At 35.5% G+C, this 17,975-nt stretch overlaps 1 protein-coding gene across 1 annotated transcript; it reads left to right on the top strand.

The window, feature by feature from the left end:
- Positions 1-1,377: 1,377 nt before the first annotated feature.
- LOC142351194 (speckle-type POZ protein-like) lies at positions 1,378-17,265 on the top strand. Its single transcript, XM_075403317.1, has 7 exons — positions 1,378-1,635; positions 4,203-4,324; positions 4,627-4,744; positions 7,027-7,259; positions 11,098-11,303; positions 11,731-11,839; positions 16,965-17,265. Exons 1-7 carry the CDS (start codon positions 1,515-1,517, stop codon positions 17,118-17,120), a joined length of 1,065 nt encoding a protein of 354 aa, XP_075259432.1. The 5' UTR covers positions 1,378-1,514; the 3' UTR covers positions 17,121-17,265.
- The last annotated feature ends 710 nt before the right edge of the window (positions 17,266-17,975 follow it).

The raw sequence follows: 17,975 nt of genomic DNA, 5'->3' as shown, positions 1-17,975 counted from the left end.
ATCTAATGAACAAAGCCTATCAATCAGTAGCTTCAATAAACCAGAAACTAAATCTGCAGAAAGTCAACTTCAACTCAGCACAACAACTCTTTAATTCAATTGTTTTTCCAGCCTCAGCTTACGGATTAGAGACGTACATCGATGAACTTTTTGAAATAGATATAAAACAACATTACCGGAAATCAGAAGCCGTTTTTTGGAAAAGTTGGTGCGGAGTAAGCAAGTACACCTCAACCACAACGCTTTTAAACAAATTGATGTTTCATGATATACACGGACTGAAGGACTGCCCGCCAAAACACAGGAGAAAAATTGCAAAGTTCTATGCCAATGGACTGCACAATAATTTTTGTTGTATGGAAGGTTGTTATCAATGGGAGGAAAACTTATGTGTGTGCAGATTTTGCGAAAGAACTTTTATCAACAGACCATATTCTTTATTGTAGTCACTTTTTAAATTTGACACCTTTACAGAAGTTCTATAAACTCTTAAACAGTTAAATTTAATGCTCATTTCTGAATCTGTAAATAATTTGGACAATTTGTCAGTGTGATCTGATGTTTAATTCAATCTTCTTCTTCTTCTACTAATAGTAAACCGGATTTTAACAATATAGAGAAAGCCTCATAAATAATGATGGGAATGATGGAATTTCATCTTGACGGGACACGTCAAAGAATGTTTGTTCATGACGGGATTCGTCAAGCAGTTAAACCTGTTATTTGTTAGTTTAACTAACAGGGACCCGTGCGCTAGAAAATAACTATGAGAAAATCCCAAGGAGATTAACGAAAATGGGTAAAAATAACCTATGATTAATTAACCATTCATAGGACTGAAACCAAAGAACATATTCAAAACTAAACCTTACACAATCGAGCTGACTCTCTTTAATTGCTTTACATCTCTCATCTTCACAAAACTTCAAATATTTACAAGCAATAGATCTAACTTTGTATTAAACTGATTGTACATTTACATCTGCTCAATTAAATTCAAGTCTGAAACTTGGAAAATTTTCCTCAGTAACTCCGAGTTTTAAAGTGCTTAAGAATAACACCCAACCCAAACCGTAACCGTAGACAGTGCACGGATATTATAGGCTTTAAGTCTGATTTTATGACATTCTGCTCTGCGCCCGTTAGGCTCTAAAGGCGTCCGCAAAACTAACAAATTCCCTTCGGGCATTGAGTTAATAATTACACATTCCTCTCAAGTTCTAAACTTTGCTTTTTCGTAAATATTTTCTTTTGGTTGCTTTTACGTATTGTTATGAAATGTAATCTCCAATCCTGGTGTCAACTAGAAACGATTTCGACAAAGTGCTTAAAAATGGAATGAGTTCATATGCTTTATTAGAAATTGCTTCCTTTTTTAGATTTAGATGATCTAGAAGATCTGCAACTCTATTCCGTGACTATCCACGAAGGAATATTGACTTGTTTGTGTGTTAAGTTCTTGCAAGCTGGAGTGCAAACACAAAAACACGCCTGGTGGTGCCAGTTCTGCCAACATGAATTGCGGCCAGTGCTGTTCTCTGAAGCGCTGCCATTCGTTGGATGCCAATGAGCATTACGTGTCAAAAAGGAGCGTTAAATGTCACTCAGTATTGTGGTCTATAGAAAATTTTTCAGGTAAAATTTCAAAATATTAATTGATGTTGCGAATATATAGTGTGTCCCCCAGTGCCATCATCTTTCTCCCTCGTGAACGCGGCTGATCTGTACGTTATCTGCTATCTAGCAGTGTGTAATATCAGCATCTGTTTGTGTGTGAGGGGAAAGGTGTTGAAAGGCATATCCGGGGTGAGATGATGGAATTTCTAGAAAACAATTGGCAATGATCATACAATACAGACAAAAATTTGGCCATCATTGGAATTTGTGCGAATAAGTGCTAAGTAATTTGACAAAGCGCAGTCAGGTTTCGACTCATGTGCGACGATCCGAAACTGTGCGACTACGATCAGAGACAGTTTTTTTGAATTGAGGGTCAATTTTTACCCGTAATCCGCCCCTAAATACCGGATATTGGCTTTCAAATCAAAATTTGGGTTCCAACTCTTCAAAATGTGCGAATAGATATGCGAGGCTGGCTTTTTTCAGTCAAATTTTTACTTTTTGTTTACGCATCTTAGAAAAAAAAGAAAAACACCGTTTTGCAGCCCTTAGGATCTAGTTTTGATTTTTGATTAAAAATTTCAGAAAATTTAAACCGGGGAACTCTTTGAATTTTCGGAGGAAAAATCGAAAAGGAAAAAGAAAAATCATCGCTCGGGGGGGGGGGGGACTGATCGCGCTGAGAGTTGAAAATTGAAAAACAGGCTGAGAAATTTCTATTAATTTTAGTGAGGTGCAACTGAATTTTCATAGTCACGAATAAATGTTTACCATGTGAAGCCAAAAAAAAAACACTCTTTAAACTATTTGAAAAAACTATTTAGAAAAAAAACTTTTCTCGAAATTTTGTTAACTTTTTTTTATCTTTCTCTGTTTTGTGATGGATAACGATATTGTACAATTTTTTTTTGAAATTAGAAGTTTTTAGGCAATTTAAAGCTGTAAAAATAGCAATAAAAAAGAATAAATTGAAAATGTGAAATTAAAGCAGAAAAATGGATTCTTTTCTGCAGTTTTTTTGGCAAAGAATTTTTTTAATTAATCCGAACTCACCATTTAATTTTTTTTTCAAAATTCCAGAGACGTAAAAAACCTGTTTCTTGATATGAACATTAAATCAACCATATTCATTATTGAAAAGTAAAGATGGAAATCTTTTTATCCTTTTTATTTGTATTCTTTATATTGTCAGAGGAGATAGTTCGAACTGATCCCCACTAGGATAATGTAATTTAGAAGAGTTTCAGAGTTAGAAAGTTTATGGATCGCCAGTTTGAAAAGCTAATTACAAATGTTCTATATATATACTTCAGAGAATTGGAAAAAAATTATTTTCACTTTTGTATTTTGAAATTGCTCTTCGAACCGGTTTTTTCCAGTTTGTGGGCGTTTTTATAAAATAAAAACTAAATAGTTTATGGGAACCGAATATAAAAAAATGAAAAGTTTTTTTCAGACGAAAATTTCTTTTTCAAATCACATGAAAATATAATTTTTCTAATTTTAAAACTATTCCAAACAGTAAAACTTACTGATGAGCTAAAAATTACTAATAACCAATATTCCTCCTCACTCAACGCTATTAAAAGCGCTTTTGAGTACAGCTGTTAACGTTTATGTACATGTTAGCCACAAATTAAGGCGAGTGCAAAAACTTGTCTTGAAGATTTGAAAAGTTACGGTTTTGAATATGTTCGAAACCAAAATTGTTTTTGTATTAAACCGAGCTAAATCGTTGAAAAAGAATTTAGCTATTGTGCTCATAAAACTTAAATTAAAATTTTTTTGAATAGCTCCAAAATCTTTAACTTCTAAGTTTTTTCAATTTTACAAATTTCGATATATTTCCCTCAAGCAGTCCACACTTAGTTTTCCCGAAAAAATAGGTTTCAAATAAATGGTGATAAAGGTTGAGTAAAGAGCAGTTGCCAAGAAAAAAATTGGAAATTTTTTTGTGTCGGGGTTGTGTTTTGTTTGTTTGTGTGGTTGCATGCGTTGATGTGGGTGTATGTATGTTCTTTCGTGTTTTGGATGTTGAATTTGTTTGTGTGATGTGTGTAGGGTGTGTGTTCGTAGGGTTTGTCTGTTTTGTCTAGCACTTACCTTTCTAGAATGTTCTGAAGACTTCGATTTTTTCTTTCGGAAAAAAGACGTCTTATGTATTGGTTACAAACAGTACAAGTAATTTTCTCCAATACATATAAGTTGCTTTCGGATGTTACCATCGGTTTCTCCTACAGAATTTCTCCTGCAGTTATTTTTGCAACCTTGAGAGGAATGTTGGAAAATTCTGTGCTATGCACGGGCTCGCACGAGCCGTCTTGTCTTAAGGAGGCGGCAGAGAGACTTTCCTTTTTGGCGCTACCCATCTAGTCATAATACTAATAGATCCCTGAAGAACGCCTTGTGTGGTCCTCCGTGGCCTCGTTTAGTATGGTATTTTAAATGTGTAATTTTTTAATGTTAGTTAATCCGGGTAGGCTAGCAAACTAGATGCAGGATTCTCATAGAAATCCTATGCTGCTCCTCATTATCGTTCATGAGATAACCAAATCGTAAAATTTTATTCCATCTTGTTTCAGTCTGCTTACACGACGAGAAACTGGAGAGCCCTATTTTTGAGTTTGCCGGAGTAAGATGGGCCAGTCACATCTATCCTAAAGGCATGGTTGGGGAGCCGTCAATGCCAAACAATTATGTACAAGTTAGTTGTCGAATTATTGTACCATTCCTGTGCATTGCTCAATAATTTTGAGCTTACTCTGGTATACTATTTAATGAAGATATGTGAATTCACTTAAGTGATCTAAACCTCCGATGCCAGCTTGTATTGAAGTTTTTTGCATGATGCAGAATACATGAACAGGCAAGGCCTGGGAAGAATAATTGGATGGACATTGAAAGACAAGGAGATTACTATCGAAAGTCCATTGAAGCTTTGGCTGATACTTTCCTGGTAGAAGTGTTTGGTGAGTGCTATAAAAATACTCTTTCAATGTTTTGTAGGTTTTTGTGAAAGTGATTCAATTCTCTTCCAATCAGACCCTGAAATTTGAAATTGCAATAGTGGATAAAGATGGCAATCCGTGTTTCACAAAGAAAACTCCACCCAAACGTCTAGAAGGTTAGAGAACAGTGCTATTTTTCAGATAAACTTTAAAATTGACAAAACTTGATGATTTATTGCTATAAAGGGACTTAAACCCCTGGAGGCTGCGACCTCGAAAGTCTCAACTACTAATGCTGTTACTACAGTTTACCAAAGTTATGCGGTTTACTTGCGCCAAGATTTACAAGGTTTTACAAACTGACTCGTAGAGAGATTCAAATCCGAGGAAAAGAGTTTTTGTGAGTTCAAAAAAAAAGAAAAGCGCTAGACTGGTCTTTTCTCATTGAGAAAGTTTAAAGAGCCTCCACATGCCATGGTGAAATGAATACAAATAACGATAAGAGTTAACAATATAGATCTTTTGGGTTCTAGCCCAAAAAGCGAATTCTTTCAAATTGGTTAATTGTTATCAGCTTGTTATTATAAGTCTGTTTATAATTGAGTAATTTTTGTGATGTCTCAACAATTCGTAAGTTCAATTTTTAGACATATCAGGAAAATTATGAAGAATTTTTAAACTCTTTCGAATTTTAAATTTTAAGAAATATTGTATGTTCTAGACATAGTTTGGTCAGAGGCAATATTATCCGTAAAGCATTAAGTACGTCGTTTCTTGACTGATACGAATATTTTTTGAGTTTTATTAGTTTTATTTTATTGTCTCCAAAATTGATATTTAAAAAATTGTATTTGTTCAATCAGTGAAATAATCACCAGTATGAGGCGTTATTGGTAGCGTCATCCTCAGTCAGTTATTAGTAAGCCCCTAATTTCAAATCTCAAAGAATTTGAATCTGCTTTGAGCGTTTTTTTTTTAAAAATCTGCTGCAATAAGTAATCATTTTTCATAAGGCAAGGCCTTGTCTATTTATAGGTTCCAATATAGTTGACGCATAAACACTCCGCAAAGTTGGTTGTTTTTAAAAATAATTAATATGGGTTCAAATTTAGTCCGAATCTGAATCTGTCCTCTGTTTCTGTGTTCCCTCTGGACATGCTGGACATTCTGTGTTCACTCCTTTGCCTTGTTTCTTAATTGCTCTTGAACGAAGTTCATAGCAGTTATTGTAAACGTCTGCGTCTTTTTTATGCAATTTTTTCGCTGGACAATTTTTGCGGTTTTCTTCTAGAACATTCTGTGACTTCTCAAGTGACTTTTTTACACTTTCGTTCTATTGCTCTCTCCGAAATAAAGCTTGTTGCTAATATATAATCGATTGCAGTTTGGGAAGATAAGTGACTCATAGCGCAGTGGTTAGTGCGGCTGGCTATGGATCGGGAGCACAAGGGTTCGAATGCCGTTAGGAGCATGGTTTTTTGCACCCATTGGATTTAGGCTACAGACCCCGAATTAAATTGCCTCGCCTTTCGTTCAAGAGCAATTATTCCGACATTTGTCGGTTTATGTTTGATAACAAGTTGGCTCTATGCAATGTCAATTTTTCAATGTCCTTGTGATTAAATATTTTTGACGGCCTTCGTTCAGTAGAGGCACTTGACGATTTTCACAAAAAGCGGCAATTGTTTAAATGTTTTTTTTCTTAAAGATAAACTTTTGAAAGACCTCAAGGATTTCTATTGGGGTATTAATTCTTGTTCCCACTTTTCGGTATCCAGCTAACTGTTCGAATGATTTTGATACTCATTTGCTTAGACATGTTTTGTCTTATTTGAATTAACTTGTGCCGTATTTGTTTCTCTGTTGCAAAAAGTTTTAATATTTTTTTCTTATGTTAACTAACATCAGATACCTTTCTATCTAATGAGTGGAAATATTGGTTTTTCGTTTTAAAAAATGTTTGACGCCCTTTAATTTCAGAGGCCTCATTTGCGCTTGTTTTTTTTTTGTTTTGACCACAATGAACTTCCTGTAAAAAGTAGACAGTATCAATGAAATGACCTTAAAATAGTTGGAGTTCTGTAATTTAGTTTTGAACAGTTACCGGATGAGATGATGAAGCAGAATCGAAACCCTCAATGGAACTTAAATTTTTGGTTGGTATCAAATCTTCGTCCCTTTGTTAATAATTTTCAGAAATTTAGAAGCAAATAAATAATTTCTTTGTATTGAAAGGTTACTCTCTTTCTTACTTTCTTTTTCCCTCTTTTCGAAATTTTTTTGAGCAGTTGTCATTTCCGCAGAAGCTTGCTAAAAGACAAATATCGTTGAGGTAATATTTTCTGCGACATTATTCCAGATTTGTTGAAATGATGCATTGGAAGCTTGCCGTGCACAGAATCACTCGAGACTTTTTGTTCATCTTTGTACCGTAATAGTTTCAACCTCCATGTTCCAGGTGCTAATCAATTCGGCGTTTGTTTCAAAAAGTTCATGTCACATGAGTACTTGAGCGATACCGACAAATATGCCCCAAATGATGTTCTCACAGTGCACCACAAAATCATTCTCATTTCGGAATCAGAGACATCAAAGTTGGAGTGTTCCTCTCCCAAGAAGCCCTGTGTGGATGCCAGGCTCTACGATGATTGGGAGGCACTTTATAAGTCGGGACAATCAACAGATTTTCAAGTAATGCTAATAATAGTAACCATCAATAGCTCTTATAAGCTCTAATTCCAATTAAGACGAACTATCATCAAAAGCAGTGCGTTTTTAACGAGTTGCCGGAAGAACGTATTTGTCTGATGTGAGGTTGGACGCATTTATTGAACGGAGAAAAAAATGTTATCTTTCAATGTCGGATTTGACCCTCGATAAATCTTTAGGACATGCGTTGTTTCATTTGAAAGCCATCGAAGCTTTAAGAAAATCTATATTTGCTTAAAACTAGGGAAAACTTTATCAAAATGACGAAAGCATTAAAATTTTAATATTTTATGACTGGTTCTTCGTTTCCTAACGGAAAAAGAATACCAGTTCACCTTCAGTATATTTAATTGTTTGAATTAAAAATTTTGAAAATTAAGCTTTGGTTGAATGAACTTTGAAAAATTCATTTTTTTCAACCTACTAATTATCAGCTTGATTAAATTTTTATTCTGCTTTTAAAACTAATCTACGTTGGTATTTAAATCTTACAGCAATAACAACATAATGAAGTTGCAAAAAGCATCAAAGAATTCATCAAATAAACACGAAACGAGACGTAGCTGCACCGAATTTGATTTTAAAAAAAGTGTTTCGTAGATGTTTGAGTTGAAAAAAGAACATTGAAAATATAATTGTCATTTTCGTTGCAATTCTTCGTGAACGTTCTTAAAAATCAAGGGACCAGATTCCAGCTAGCAGCTTTTTCGAATCGTTAGTGGAGTCTTTAAGCTGAATCGGAATTGTGGTTTCTTAATAATTGATCGCAAACTCTTTTAACAAATGATTTATTTAGTCATTATTTTGCTTATACCTATGGTGTGAAAAGCAGTTCCTAAAGGTCGCCCCAACCTCTCCCCCGTCCGCACATCAGCGTACCCACAATGCTCCTCACTGACCCCCTCCCAAAAAAATCCCCACCTCTGCACATCGTTCAGGCCGTAAGGGCCCCGTGCAGCCAAATCCTCCCTTGCCACCCTCCTCCGCCCACAAGAATTGAGCCTACGTCAGTATTTAGAGGGCATTTCACCCAATGTTGGTTGGTCAATTTACCTGCGATAGCGAATGCGTAGTGGAGCTAAAATGGAGCTACTGTTTGCCATCTTGGTGTTTGTTCAAGTTTTTGCTGCGACGTTACCCTCACTTCAAAATCAGCTCAAGTTCCTTCTTCAATGCAATTTTATTGAATTGCGTGCTAGACATGATTTTTATTTGCTTTCGAAGGGAGCTTGGAGCATTGATTGAGATTGTTTGTGTCTTTTCATGAAAAATTTTCTCTTGGCCCTTATCTTCTAGAGCATTCTTTCAATTTCAATTCTTTATCGACTTTTTAACGCTTGATTCTTAATTTTGTGCTTCACTTAAATTGCGCTTAATGAAAAATAAAGTGTGTTGCAAAAATAAAAGCGAGTATAAACTAGGTGATCTTAAGGTCGTGATAGCTTGTGGTATGTATTTAAGGCCAGGAGTACGGTCGTGGCCTCGGATCTTATTGGCAACAATACAGAAAAATTTTTCCTTAGTTCGGCCACCTCAATTAAATTTCCCCGCGAAAGAGTCGCTTGTCTGATGATAGTCGATTTACGTTGTTCACTCTTTTTGCAGAAGTCTTAACTTCTGCAAAAAGATTTTCAGAATCTCCCAAAGATTTTCAGAAACTTTGAGTCGTTTCTGAAAATCTTTGGGCTGTTTTATTTTTTCGTCGTCACTATTTGTTTTTTCACTGTATGAGGTCACGCTAACTTAAAATCTTTAATTGCTCTTAATCGTTGGTTGGTTTTTATAGCTACGATAGCGATTGCATAGTGGAGCTATTGTTTGCCATCTTGGCGCTTTGTTTGTTCAAGTTTTTGCTGCGACATGCGACGTTACCCTCACTTCAAAATCAGTTTATTTCCTCCTTTAATGCATTTTTTTTTGCTTGCTGGACGTAATTTGTAGTTGTTTTCGAACGAAGTTTAAAGCACTGATTGAAAGCGTGTGTCTTTTTTATGAAAACTTTTCTCTGGGCCGTTATCTTCTAGTACATTCTTTGACTTTGTGCTTAAATTGCGCTTAATGAAAAATCAGATCTGTGTTGCAAAAATAGAAGCGAGTGTAAACCAGTTGATCATAAGATCTTGATAGGATGTACTTAAGGCGAGGGCTAAGGTCTTGGGTGCGAATCTCTTACTAGTTTGAATTTTTGGCAAGCGTTAAGAAACATATTTCTTTGGTACGGCCCCCTCAGATTTAAATTTTCCCGCGAAGGAGCCGCATGTCTGATGATAGTCGGTTTACGTTTTTCACTCTTATTGCAGAAGTTTTTAATGCTGAAACTTCGAGTCGTTTCTGAAAGTCTTCGGCTGTTTTTATTTCGTCAAGATTTTTTTTTACTGTATGAGGGCACGCTAACTTCAAATCTGTTTAATTGCTCTCAAACAAAATTGGTAACAATTGTTCTAGTCCTGTTGGTCTTTTTATGCGATTTTTCGCGTCGCCGATTTTTCGTCTGACGCAGGTAGCGCCCAATGGGCATTAAGTGCTCTGAGAGCCTGTCAGCTCACTAGTTCTCCAAGTATGCGATTCACAGAAACTGTTTACTTATGGAGACTTTTACTTATGGGGTGAAGAGCAGTTCTCAGAGGTCAACCCGAGTTCTAAAAGGTTATTGCCTCTGTCGAGGTGACGGAATTGGACTCAGGAGGTTGGGTGTTTAACGTTTTCGTTTACTATAGGAATTAATTTAGTTTGGTTTTTCCACTGCTTTCTGTTTAATTGCTCTCAAACGATGTCTGGTGATTAATTGCTCTTAAACGAAGTTTGTAGCAATTTTATTAGTCCTGTTGATCTTCTGTAATGCAATTTTTCCCTTGACCAATTTTTCTGTTTGTCTTTTTAATGCGATTTTTTCGCTTGACCAATTTTTCGTCTGACGCAGGTAGAGCCCAATGGGCATTAAGTGCTCTCAGAGCCTGTCAGCTCACTAGTTGTCCAAGTATGCGATTCACAGAAACTGTTTACTTATGGAGACTTTTACTTATGGTGTTAAGAGCAGTTCTCAAAGGTCAACACCAGTTCTAATAGGTTATTGCCTCTGTCGAGGTGACGGAATTGGACTCAGGAGGTCGGGGTTCGAACCCCACCTTCGTCTGTAATTTTTGCACACATAAAGATTTTATCTAGGCTACAGCCACTGATTTAATTCTGCTCGCCTGTCATTCGAGAGCAATTTTCCGACGTTAGTGGTTTTATGTTCCTCTCATTGATTTTTGCTCAGTTTATTGGAGTTTCAGAAGTCAATTGATCATGTTTCAGTCCTGTTGAAAGTTGCGGAATGCAAATTTGCAGTGCATAAATCAAGATCAATTGAAGATATCACATGAAATAGTAGTAAAACTGATTTTTCTATTTTTTTAAGCTGGTACCATTTTCTTTGGTTTTGAGGCTATAGGTATACGAAGCTATCGCAGCTATTTACCTGACATGAAAAAATAGAGCTTTGGAAATTGCAGCCAAAATGACAGCATGGTGCAATGATAGTTCCAGGCAATCAAAATTATGTTTAACAAAAAATACATTTTTGTTCAATAAAAGCATAATGTTTAAAAAGTATTGAAAAAGTAGCCAATGCGGTAAAAGCATAAGCTCAATTTTGCATGGTCAATTTCATTGATACTAATTGCTTATTTCTTAAACTTTTTCTGTTAAAGTTTCTCGGCGTCAAATCGAACCCCTCTGTATGGTTTAAAAAATCGTTGTTAAAGTTTTCTGCTCTGTCATAGCATTAAAATGTAGATTAGTAATGTAATAGCATTCAAATAAAGATTTTTTATTGTAGGTTGTGGTGGATTCAAAAGAGATCCAGACACACAAAGCGGTGCTAGTTGCTAGATCCCCCGTCTTCCGAGCCATGCTCGCCCACCCAAACACGGCGGAGAGCACTTCGGGTCGAATTACTATTGATGATTGCAAGTATGGACCATTTCAGATGTTCCTCAAATACCTGTACACGGGAAATCTATTCGACACAAAGCTAGACGACAGGTTAGAATTTTAATTCTTTGATTTTCACCCCTGATTGAATTATAGTTTAGTCCGGATAGCTGTACGGATATTTAATTTTTTAAATTATATTAATCAATTCCAATTTATTGATGCTTTGCAATATCTTACAAGGTGAGTGGATTCAATCTATTTCAGATCTGTTCTTCGGTCCCCAGTTCTTTTAATGGGGTCCACTTGGAAACTCTGCACGGCTTTTTAGCACGTTTTCAAATGCAAGATTTCTTGATGGAAATGTAAGATGTCTGAATCAAAATATAGGCTGTAATATTAAGTGAACACAATTCTAACAGTCAATAAAATTCCATGGGGTTTTGTACCGTTTTGAACGAATTAAACTTTTATAGGTTAAAATTAAGTTAGTAGATAGTGTACATGAATGGAAATTAATGGCTAGGGTTGCGTTTAGGACTGCCCTGGACTTGATCACAATCGCCAACAAGTACGACGTTCCTGGACTGAAGGCAGAGTGTCAAAACTTTCTAAAGACCAACATCACTGTCGAAAATGCCGCGGAGGTAATTTAAACTAAGAGCATTGGCCATAAGCGTATTCGCATCAAGTTCCAACCAGTCTAGTTCACCGAAATTTGATTCCTTTAAATATCCTTGAATTATATCATGAAAATCAGAGTCTTAATGAAACTACGAGATCAGTTTGGTGCGGGTAACTTCAGTAATTTTAAGGCCCACTCGTAAACAAAGAGGACAGGACGAACATTCCAAAAAAAAATTAAAATCCAGTGTTTCACTTTTTCGACTTATTATTTGAACTGTGGGTCCGTTCTATATGTACTTTAGCGGCGGGGTTTATTCGAGGCTCTATGCATAATCTTGAGTTATTCGATATGCACAGTATAATGTGGAAGGGTGCTATAATTTTCATCTCAAGTCATTTAAACCATCTCAGTCATTTTCATCTCAGTCATCTACCATTTAAACCGCGATATTATGAGCCCATTTAACACATCGATATCATAACCGCTGTCATATTTTTCGCCGATTAAATTTTATCTTAAATTGGTGTAATTAATATTTATGGTTATCGAATAAAAGATAAAAATCAGGCTGAAATTAATCAGGTGTCAAAATTGAGAACAATTTCTATTATTTGCACATCCTCAGTTTTAGTTCATAAAATTCTCCATAAAACTAATATTGTAATGCCTTTTGAGACAAAATAGGCCAAATAACAGTTTATGAACCTGAACTTCTACTTTAATGGGCCAATGTTTCAGATTCAAACTCACAAAAAACCCTGTTAAATGCATTGTTGAGCTCAGCATAATATCAGTTAACTTTACTTTGATTTTACCTGGAACTGTTAGTTGTTGGGTGTCATGAGTTTTAAGTTAAGCTCGTGAACAGATTCACACTAGCTAAATTCCAAATATGTGTTTTTCCAAACATCAAACGTACAAATTCTTGGCGAAATTATTGGCGAAGAAACTCCAGTACAGATCGCTAATTGTCCTTTTGTTCATTTCACATCTAAAATTACAAAGTTTTGTTGACGATGTTATATAAAAATTTAGTTCGATGGAAGCAATTTTCGTCGGACTTCAATAGTCGGTTTTGTTTCAATTTGTATTCTCCTCGACTACATTGTCTTTTTTTGTCGTCTGCATACTTTTTCGAATGTAATTCGAATGTCAAACTTGGATTTTATTAGTGATAAAAAGAGTAGCCGGTCGTGTATCTCTACATAGAGACTAAGAGGTAGTAATTTAAGTTTTAATAGTTTTTCTTTGTACCCTATTGAGCGAAAGAACACGTTTCATTGAGAGAGAAAAATTGTACCTGATTCAATACGAACGTCAGGCAGTGTTACAACCCCGGCTATTTTCCGGCAATTCTTCGGCTTTTCCCCCGATTAATTTTGGGGAAAACAAAATTAATGATAATTAATGGCGCTCAAACGAAGTTTAGCAATTATGTTAGTCCTGGGTCTTTCTTTAAGAGATATTTTGCTTGTCCAGTTTTTTTAACCCATTGACTTTTCGTCCTCGGAGAGGGATAAACAGGTAACCCCCGGAGGGCACTAAGTTCTTATACAGCCATACTGGTCTCTATGAATACGTCTCACTAAAACTGTTTTGAAGGGCGGTTCTTTATCTAAAAAATTTGAATCCCACCGTCAGTCTGCCATCCACTCCAACACCCACCCTATACGCACTCCTCCAGCTACCCGTCACCTAGAGCAGTCATCATTAAATGTTTAGTATTTCAGCTCATGAACAATGTATTTTTCAGAGCATCTTGTTTTCGAAATTTTTTCGATTATTTTAATTTCGACCCTATTCAGAATTTTCTTTTTTTTTGCATTTGTCTCAAGTAAATTAGTGCTATTAAATGAAAGCGGGTACTGTGTGGTAAGCGATGTATAAATCTTTGCAATCAAAGCAATTATGGTTAACATATGTGTCTTTTTATGCAAAATTTTTGCTTGACCGTTTTGCGCTTTTCTTCTAGAATAATCTCAAGTGACTTTATTGCGCACTTCTTGATAAAAATACGCTGACAGCCTCTCCCAATCCATTCATAGTTCATTCTAGGCCTAGTTTTTTTTTGTTTTAACCAAATTTCACTTTTTCGGTAGTTGTTTTTTTGTTCACATGCTGCATTTTAACTTTGATTTTCTGTTTTTTTTAAAGTTTTTTATCCGATATTTTCAGAAATGGTTTTCCCAGTTCACTCATAGTCCCTACTAGGTCTAGTCTTATGTTTAGTTAATGAAAAGTATTTGAATTGTAAGTCAGGACTTGTCCTGCTATGTTTTTTAATTCGCTTTACCTTTTGATCAAGTTTTTTTTTGTTTTACATAAGTAAGTCACGATTTCGACGGTTGACCTCTGACTTTTATCACTCTCTGTTTCAACTGAATGGATTTCTTTCGCGCAATTGAGTTACGCAATCTAGTGAATGCGGTCAAAGAGCAAAATCAGAAGAAACAGGATAAACCGATAAAGCCCGGTTATTAAGTCAAAGAGCGTTGGGTAATCAAATTTCATTAGAGCGATTGCTAGCTGAGATCAGTATTGAGCTTTTGCTGAAGCTGCACACCGAATTAGAACACTCTGAAATTGGGGGAAAATCTGTTAATTTCTATCTCTTCTTTTCTCTCTCTGTTTCAACCCCATTTGAGTCTAGCACGTCGACGGCTGCTATATTCCGACAATCTGCCGGCTATGTATTCAATTGCTCTCACTCTGAAATAAAGTTTGTTGTTCAAACAAAACCGATTGTTAGAGACTCAATTAAAAGGCCTTGATAGTTTGAGTGGTTAATACCTCCGTCGCGGTGTCGGAATGGGACTCAGTGAGGGCGGGGTTAGAATCCTACCGTCGTCTATGGTTTTTGCACACTTAAAGAAGTATTTGTGTAGGCTACATCCCCTGAATTAAATTGCGCACCTGTCATTCGAGAGCAATTTTTCCGACGTTAATCGGTTTATGTTTATTTATAAATAAATATGTGTTTTCTCAAAAACCTGTTTGTGCCTGTTTGTTTTTGACAAAAAATCGTTGATTTTTTTGGAAGTTTCTGACTGGTTCAATTTTCTTGCCGTTGAATTGGACTGTTTGCGATGATATGTTTTTAATTGCTCCTGAACGATGTTCATAGCAATTATTGTAAACGTGTGTATCTTTTTTTATGCAAAATTTTTGTTTGACAATTTTGACTTTTCGTGTGACTTCTACGCCCTTGACTTTTTGCGTTTCGCGTGATCTAAAATTCTCTCTCAATCACAATATGAAGCAGCTGAATTCAATTGGCGGTAATTTAATACTAAAAGTCAATTGAAAAGTGCGCCGAAACTGGTGCCATTTTTTTACTTTAAATCTTAATAGTGGTATATGTTAGCCTGTGATGTGGTTATTTGAAGCCCACTATTGAACTTTTTAGTCCCATTTAGGCTCACCCTCCTTCACTCCTCCCCCCCCCCCCCCGACTGAAGCAGGCTGCAATTGATTAGTGCTCCCACTAGTCGTTCAAGAGCAATTCTTCCGACGTTTAGTCGGTTATGTTCTAATGATGTTATTCGAATATTGATTATAATGATTTCGACCATGTTTCTTATGATTTCTAATGTTTCTAAAGTGAGGACACGACTGGTGTTGATCTTTTCTTGCTATTAATAGGAGTTGGCATGCTTTCTCAAGTACCGGGTCTTTTTTATTTTGCTTTAAAGTGTCCGAGAACAAGGTCAAAGCTAACTGTGTGAAAGCAGATATACGCGACTTTTTTTGCACTCTCATGACATCAATCGCAGTTTTCCCATCGTTCCTTGAGTACATGTTTATGTGACTTTTGGTGATAAGATGTTTGGTGACGCAAACTTTTGAATTGCAACGTAGAGCAGCTTGTGTAGTGCTTCAACTTAATTTCAAACAGAATCGGTCCTCTAAAAGTAGTGAAGTTTTTCAATAGTATCGCTGTACAAGATTTTTTTCATGTACTTTGTTGTTTGTTTTCCAAACTAAAGCCTGGTTTACATGTACCTTCTTTTGTAGTTGGTTGAATTTACAATTGTCTGCGATAAGTTTTCAAGGAAATGTCAAATTCAGTTTATGGAAAACAAGTCTCTAATTGATTGCTTGTAGTTTGTTTTCTTGCCAGTTAAATTTGTCTACCCACAAACTTATTTGACCTGGAGACTTTCTAGTTAAGGCTTAATGTCTGTCTGCTCTACAAGCGATATTAAGCTACGATGTTTTCCCCCTGAATTTGAATTGACTCGATAGTTTACATCATACGTCTAGACGTGTCTAGACAAAACTTAAACTTAAAATGTTCATTGCAAATACAATAAAACAGACGTCGCTTTCTCCCAAGTGTAATGAGAGAAGCTAATTTTCGATTTTTCATGTATGGCTAAGACGAGTTCAAACTTGCGTATATTTTCACAATTTAGTACATTTTTTCATGTGAACTTTTTTTTATCAAATCATCCTGGTAAAATTTTGTGAATACTCATTTTTAAATTGTATTTGTTAACTTAAAGTTTGCTTTTGATGTCTCCAATTTGTTTTTCTGGATGAAAGAAACGAGATATACTTCTTTTTGATAGAAATCCCTCGAGGCAGTAATTATCATTTATTAAATTTTCAGTTTTAACTGTTTCCGAGTAAAATAAAATCCATTTCAATCCAAAACGGTTGAGTGTCTTTGAAATGACTAGTTGTGCATGTGTGATAGTAAAAACAGGCCGTTGTCCTATATCTAAGAAGCACTTGGAAATTAATAATTTGATCTAGTTGTCTTTCCGTTGTTATTCTCGTTTAATCTATAAGAAGGAATTATTTGTTCAAATGTAAAAAGAGGAAACAATTTGAAATGCTGACCGATCAACCATTACTAATATCTGCCTTAATCTAAACCAGTCTTATCTTGTCAACAACTTTGAGTTGAAGGAATTCATATTTACTTACTAACAGTCTGGAATGAAAGATAGTTCCAAGTTTTATTTCCGAATATATTTGTTTGATCAATTGTATTATAGTACACTTGGTAGGCTGGTAATGGAATATTGACGCTTCTTTTAACTTATCCCTGCAATTGATTGATTAATTTTTTGATAGCGAATTATATTGTTTTGTTTGTAAAACAGGGTATTGTCAATTCATATTTTGAGCGTGTTTAGGTTCTGATAATTGCTGACATGCATGGGTGCTCATCGGAACTGATCAACACGGCTCTCGACTTCATCAAGAAGAACTCTGAGGCTGTCAAGTCACAGTCCAACTGGAAGTCTCTCGTGGAACAGCACAGCCATATTTTCATCGATCATTTCGTATAAGGGAGGGGAACTGGAAGATACTGTTGTCTCCTGTCTGTTATCAACAATAATAAATAAAATTGAATCAATCACTCAAATAATGTCTTATTTCATGTTTGCTCAATCTTGTTCAAGTTGGATTATATATGATTTCTTGGTTATCGTACAAGGATCAAATATAACTTATTTGGTCTCGTACTATGATCGTACTAATAAATCAAGTATGGACAGGATGAAATCATATATAATCCTTGTATGAAATCCGGGAAGTTGATTTCAAACCGGGAAGTTGATACACCTTGATAAGAAAAATACTAAACCATTGGAAATCTTGCCGAGATCTTGACATGGAACTTGCTATGAAAACAGCAAGATTTTAATCTTCAAAATCTTTGCATTGGTACCAAGGAACAAGATCTTGGCAAGATAAGCAAGAAAGATTAACCATGTCTTTTTACGTCGTATGTTTAACCGTTCTGAGCTTTTCGTTTAATGTTGATTTGGATTTTTTGATTGGTGTTAGAGGCAGTCATACACGTGAAGTCGTACTAAAACCGAAACACTTTTCTAAATTTTAAAATATTTGGCCAAAATTTTAAGCTGATCTATTCTGTTCAGCGTACAGAATTTATCGTTCAGCATACACGTATCTATTGTAATATTAAATGTGTTATTCTAAAATGGAAATCCTTATTTATTTTAAAGTTTAGAACTTTTGATTTCATAAGAACAAGATTGCGCAAGGCTTCTTTGCAGTTTCCCAAGTTTGTAAATTATGCGAAATGGAAGAATAAATAAGCGAGATGTCAACCTGTCAAACATTCTTCATGTCGCCAAGTTCGCCAATTGCTTGATCTGTTTCGCATTGTGTACGTT

Source organism: Convolutriloba macropyga, chromosome 12 (assembly GCF_964194025.1).
Source record: "Convolutriloba macropyga chromosome 12, txConMacr16.3, whole genome shotgun sequence".
Classification (NCBI taxonomy): Eukaryota; Metazoa; Xenacoelomorpha; order Acoela; family Convolutidae; genus Convolutriloba; species Convolutriloba macropyga.
This window is presented reverse-complemented; position numbering and strand designations above follow the sequence as displayed.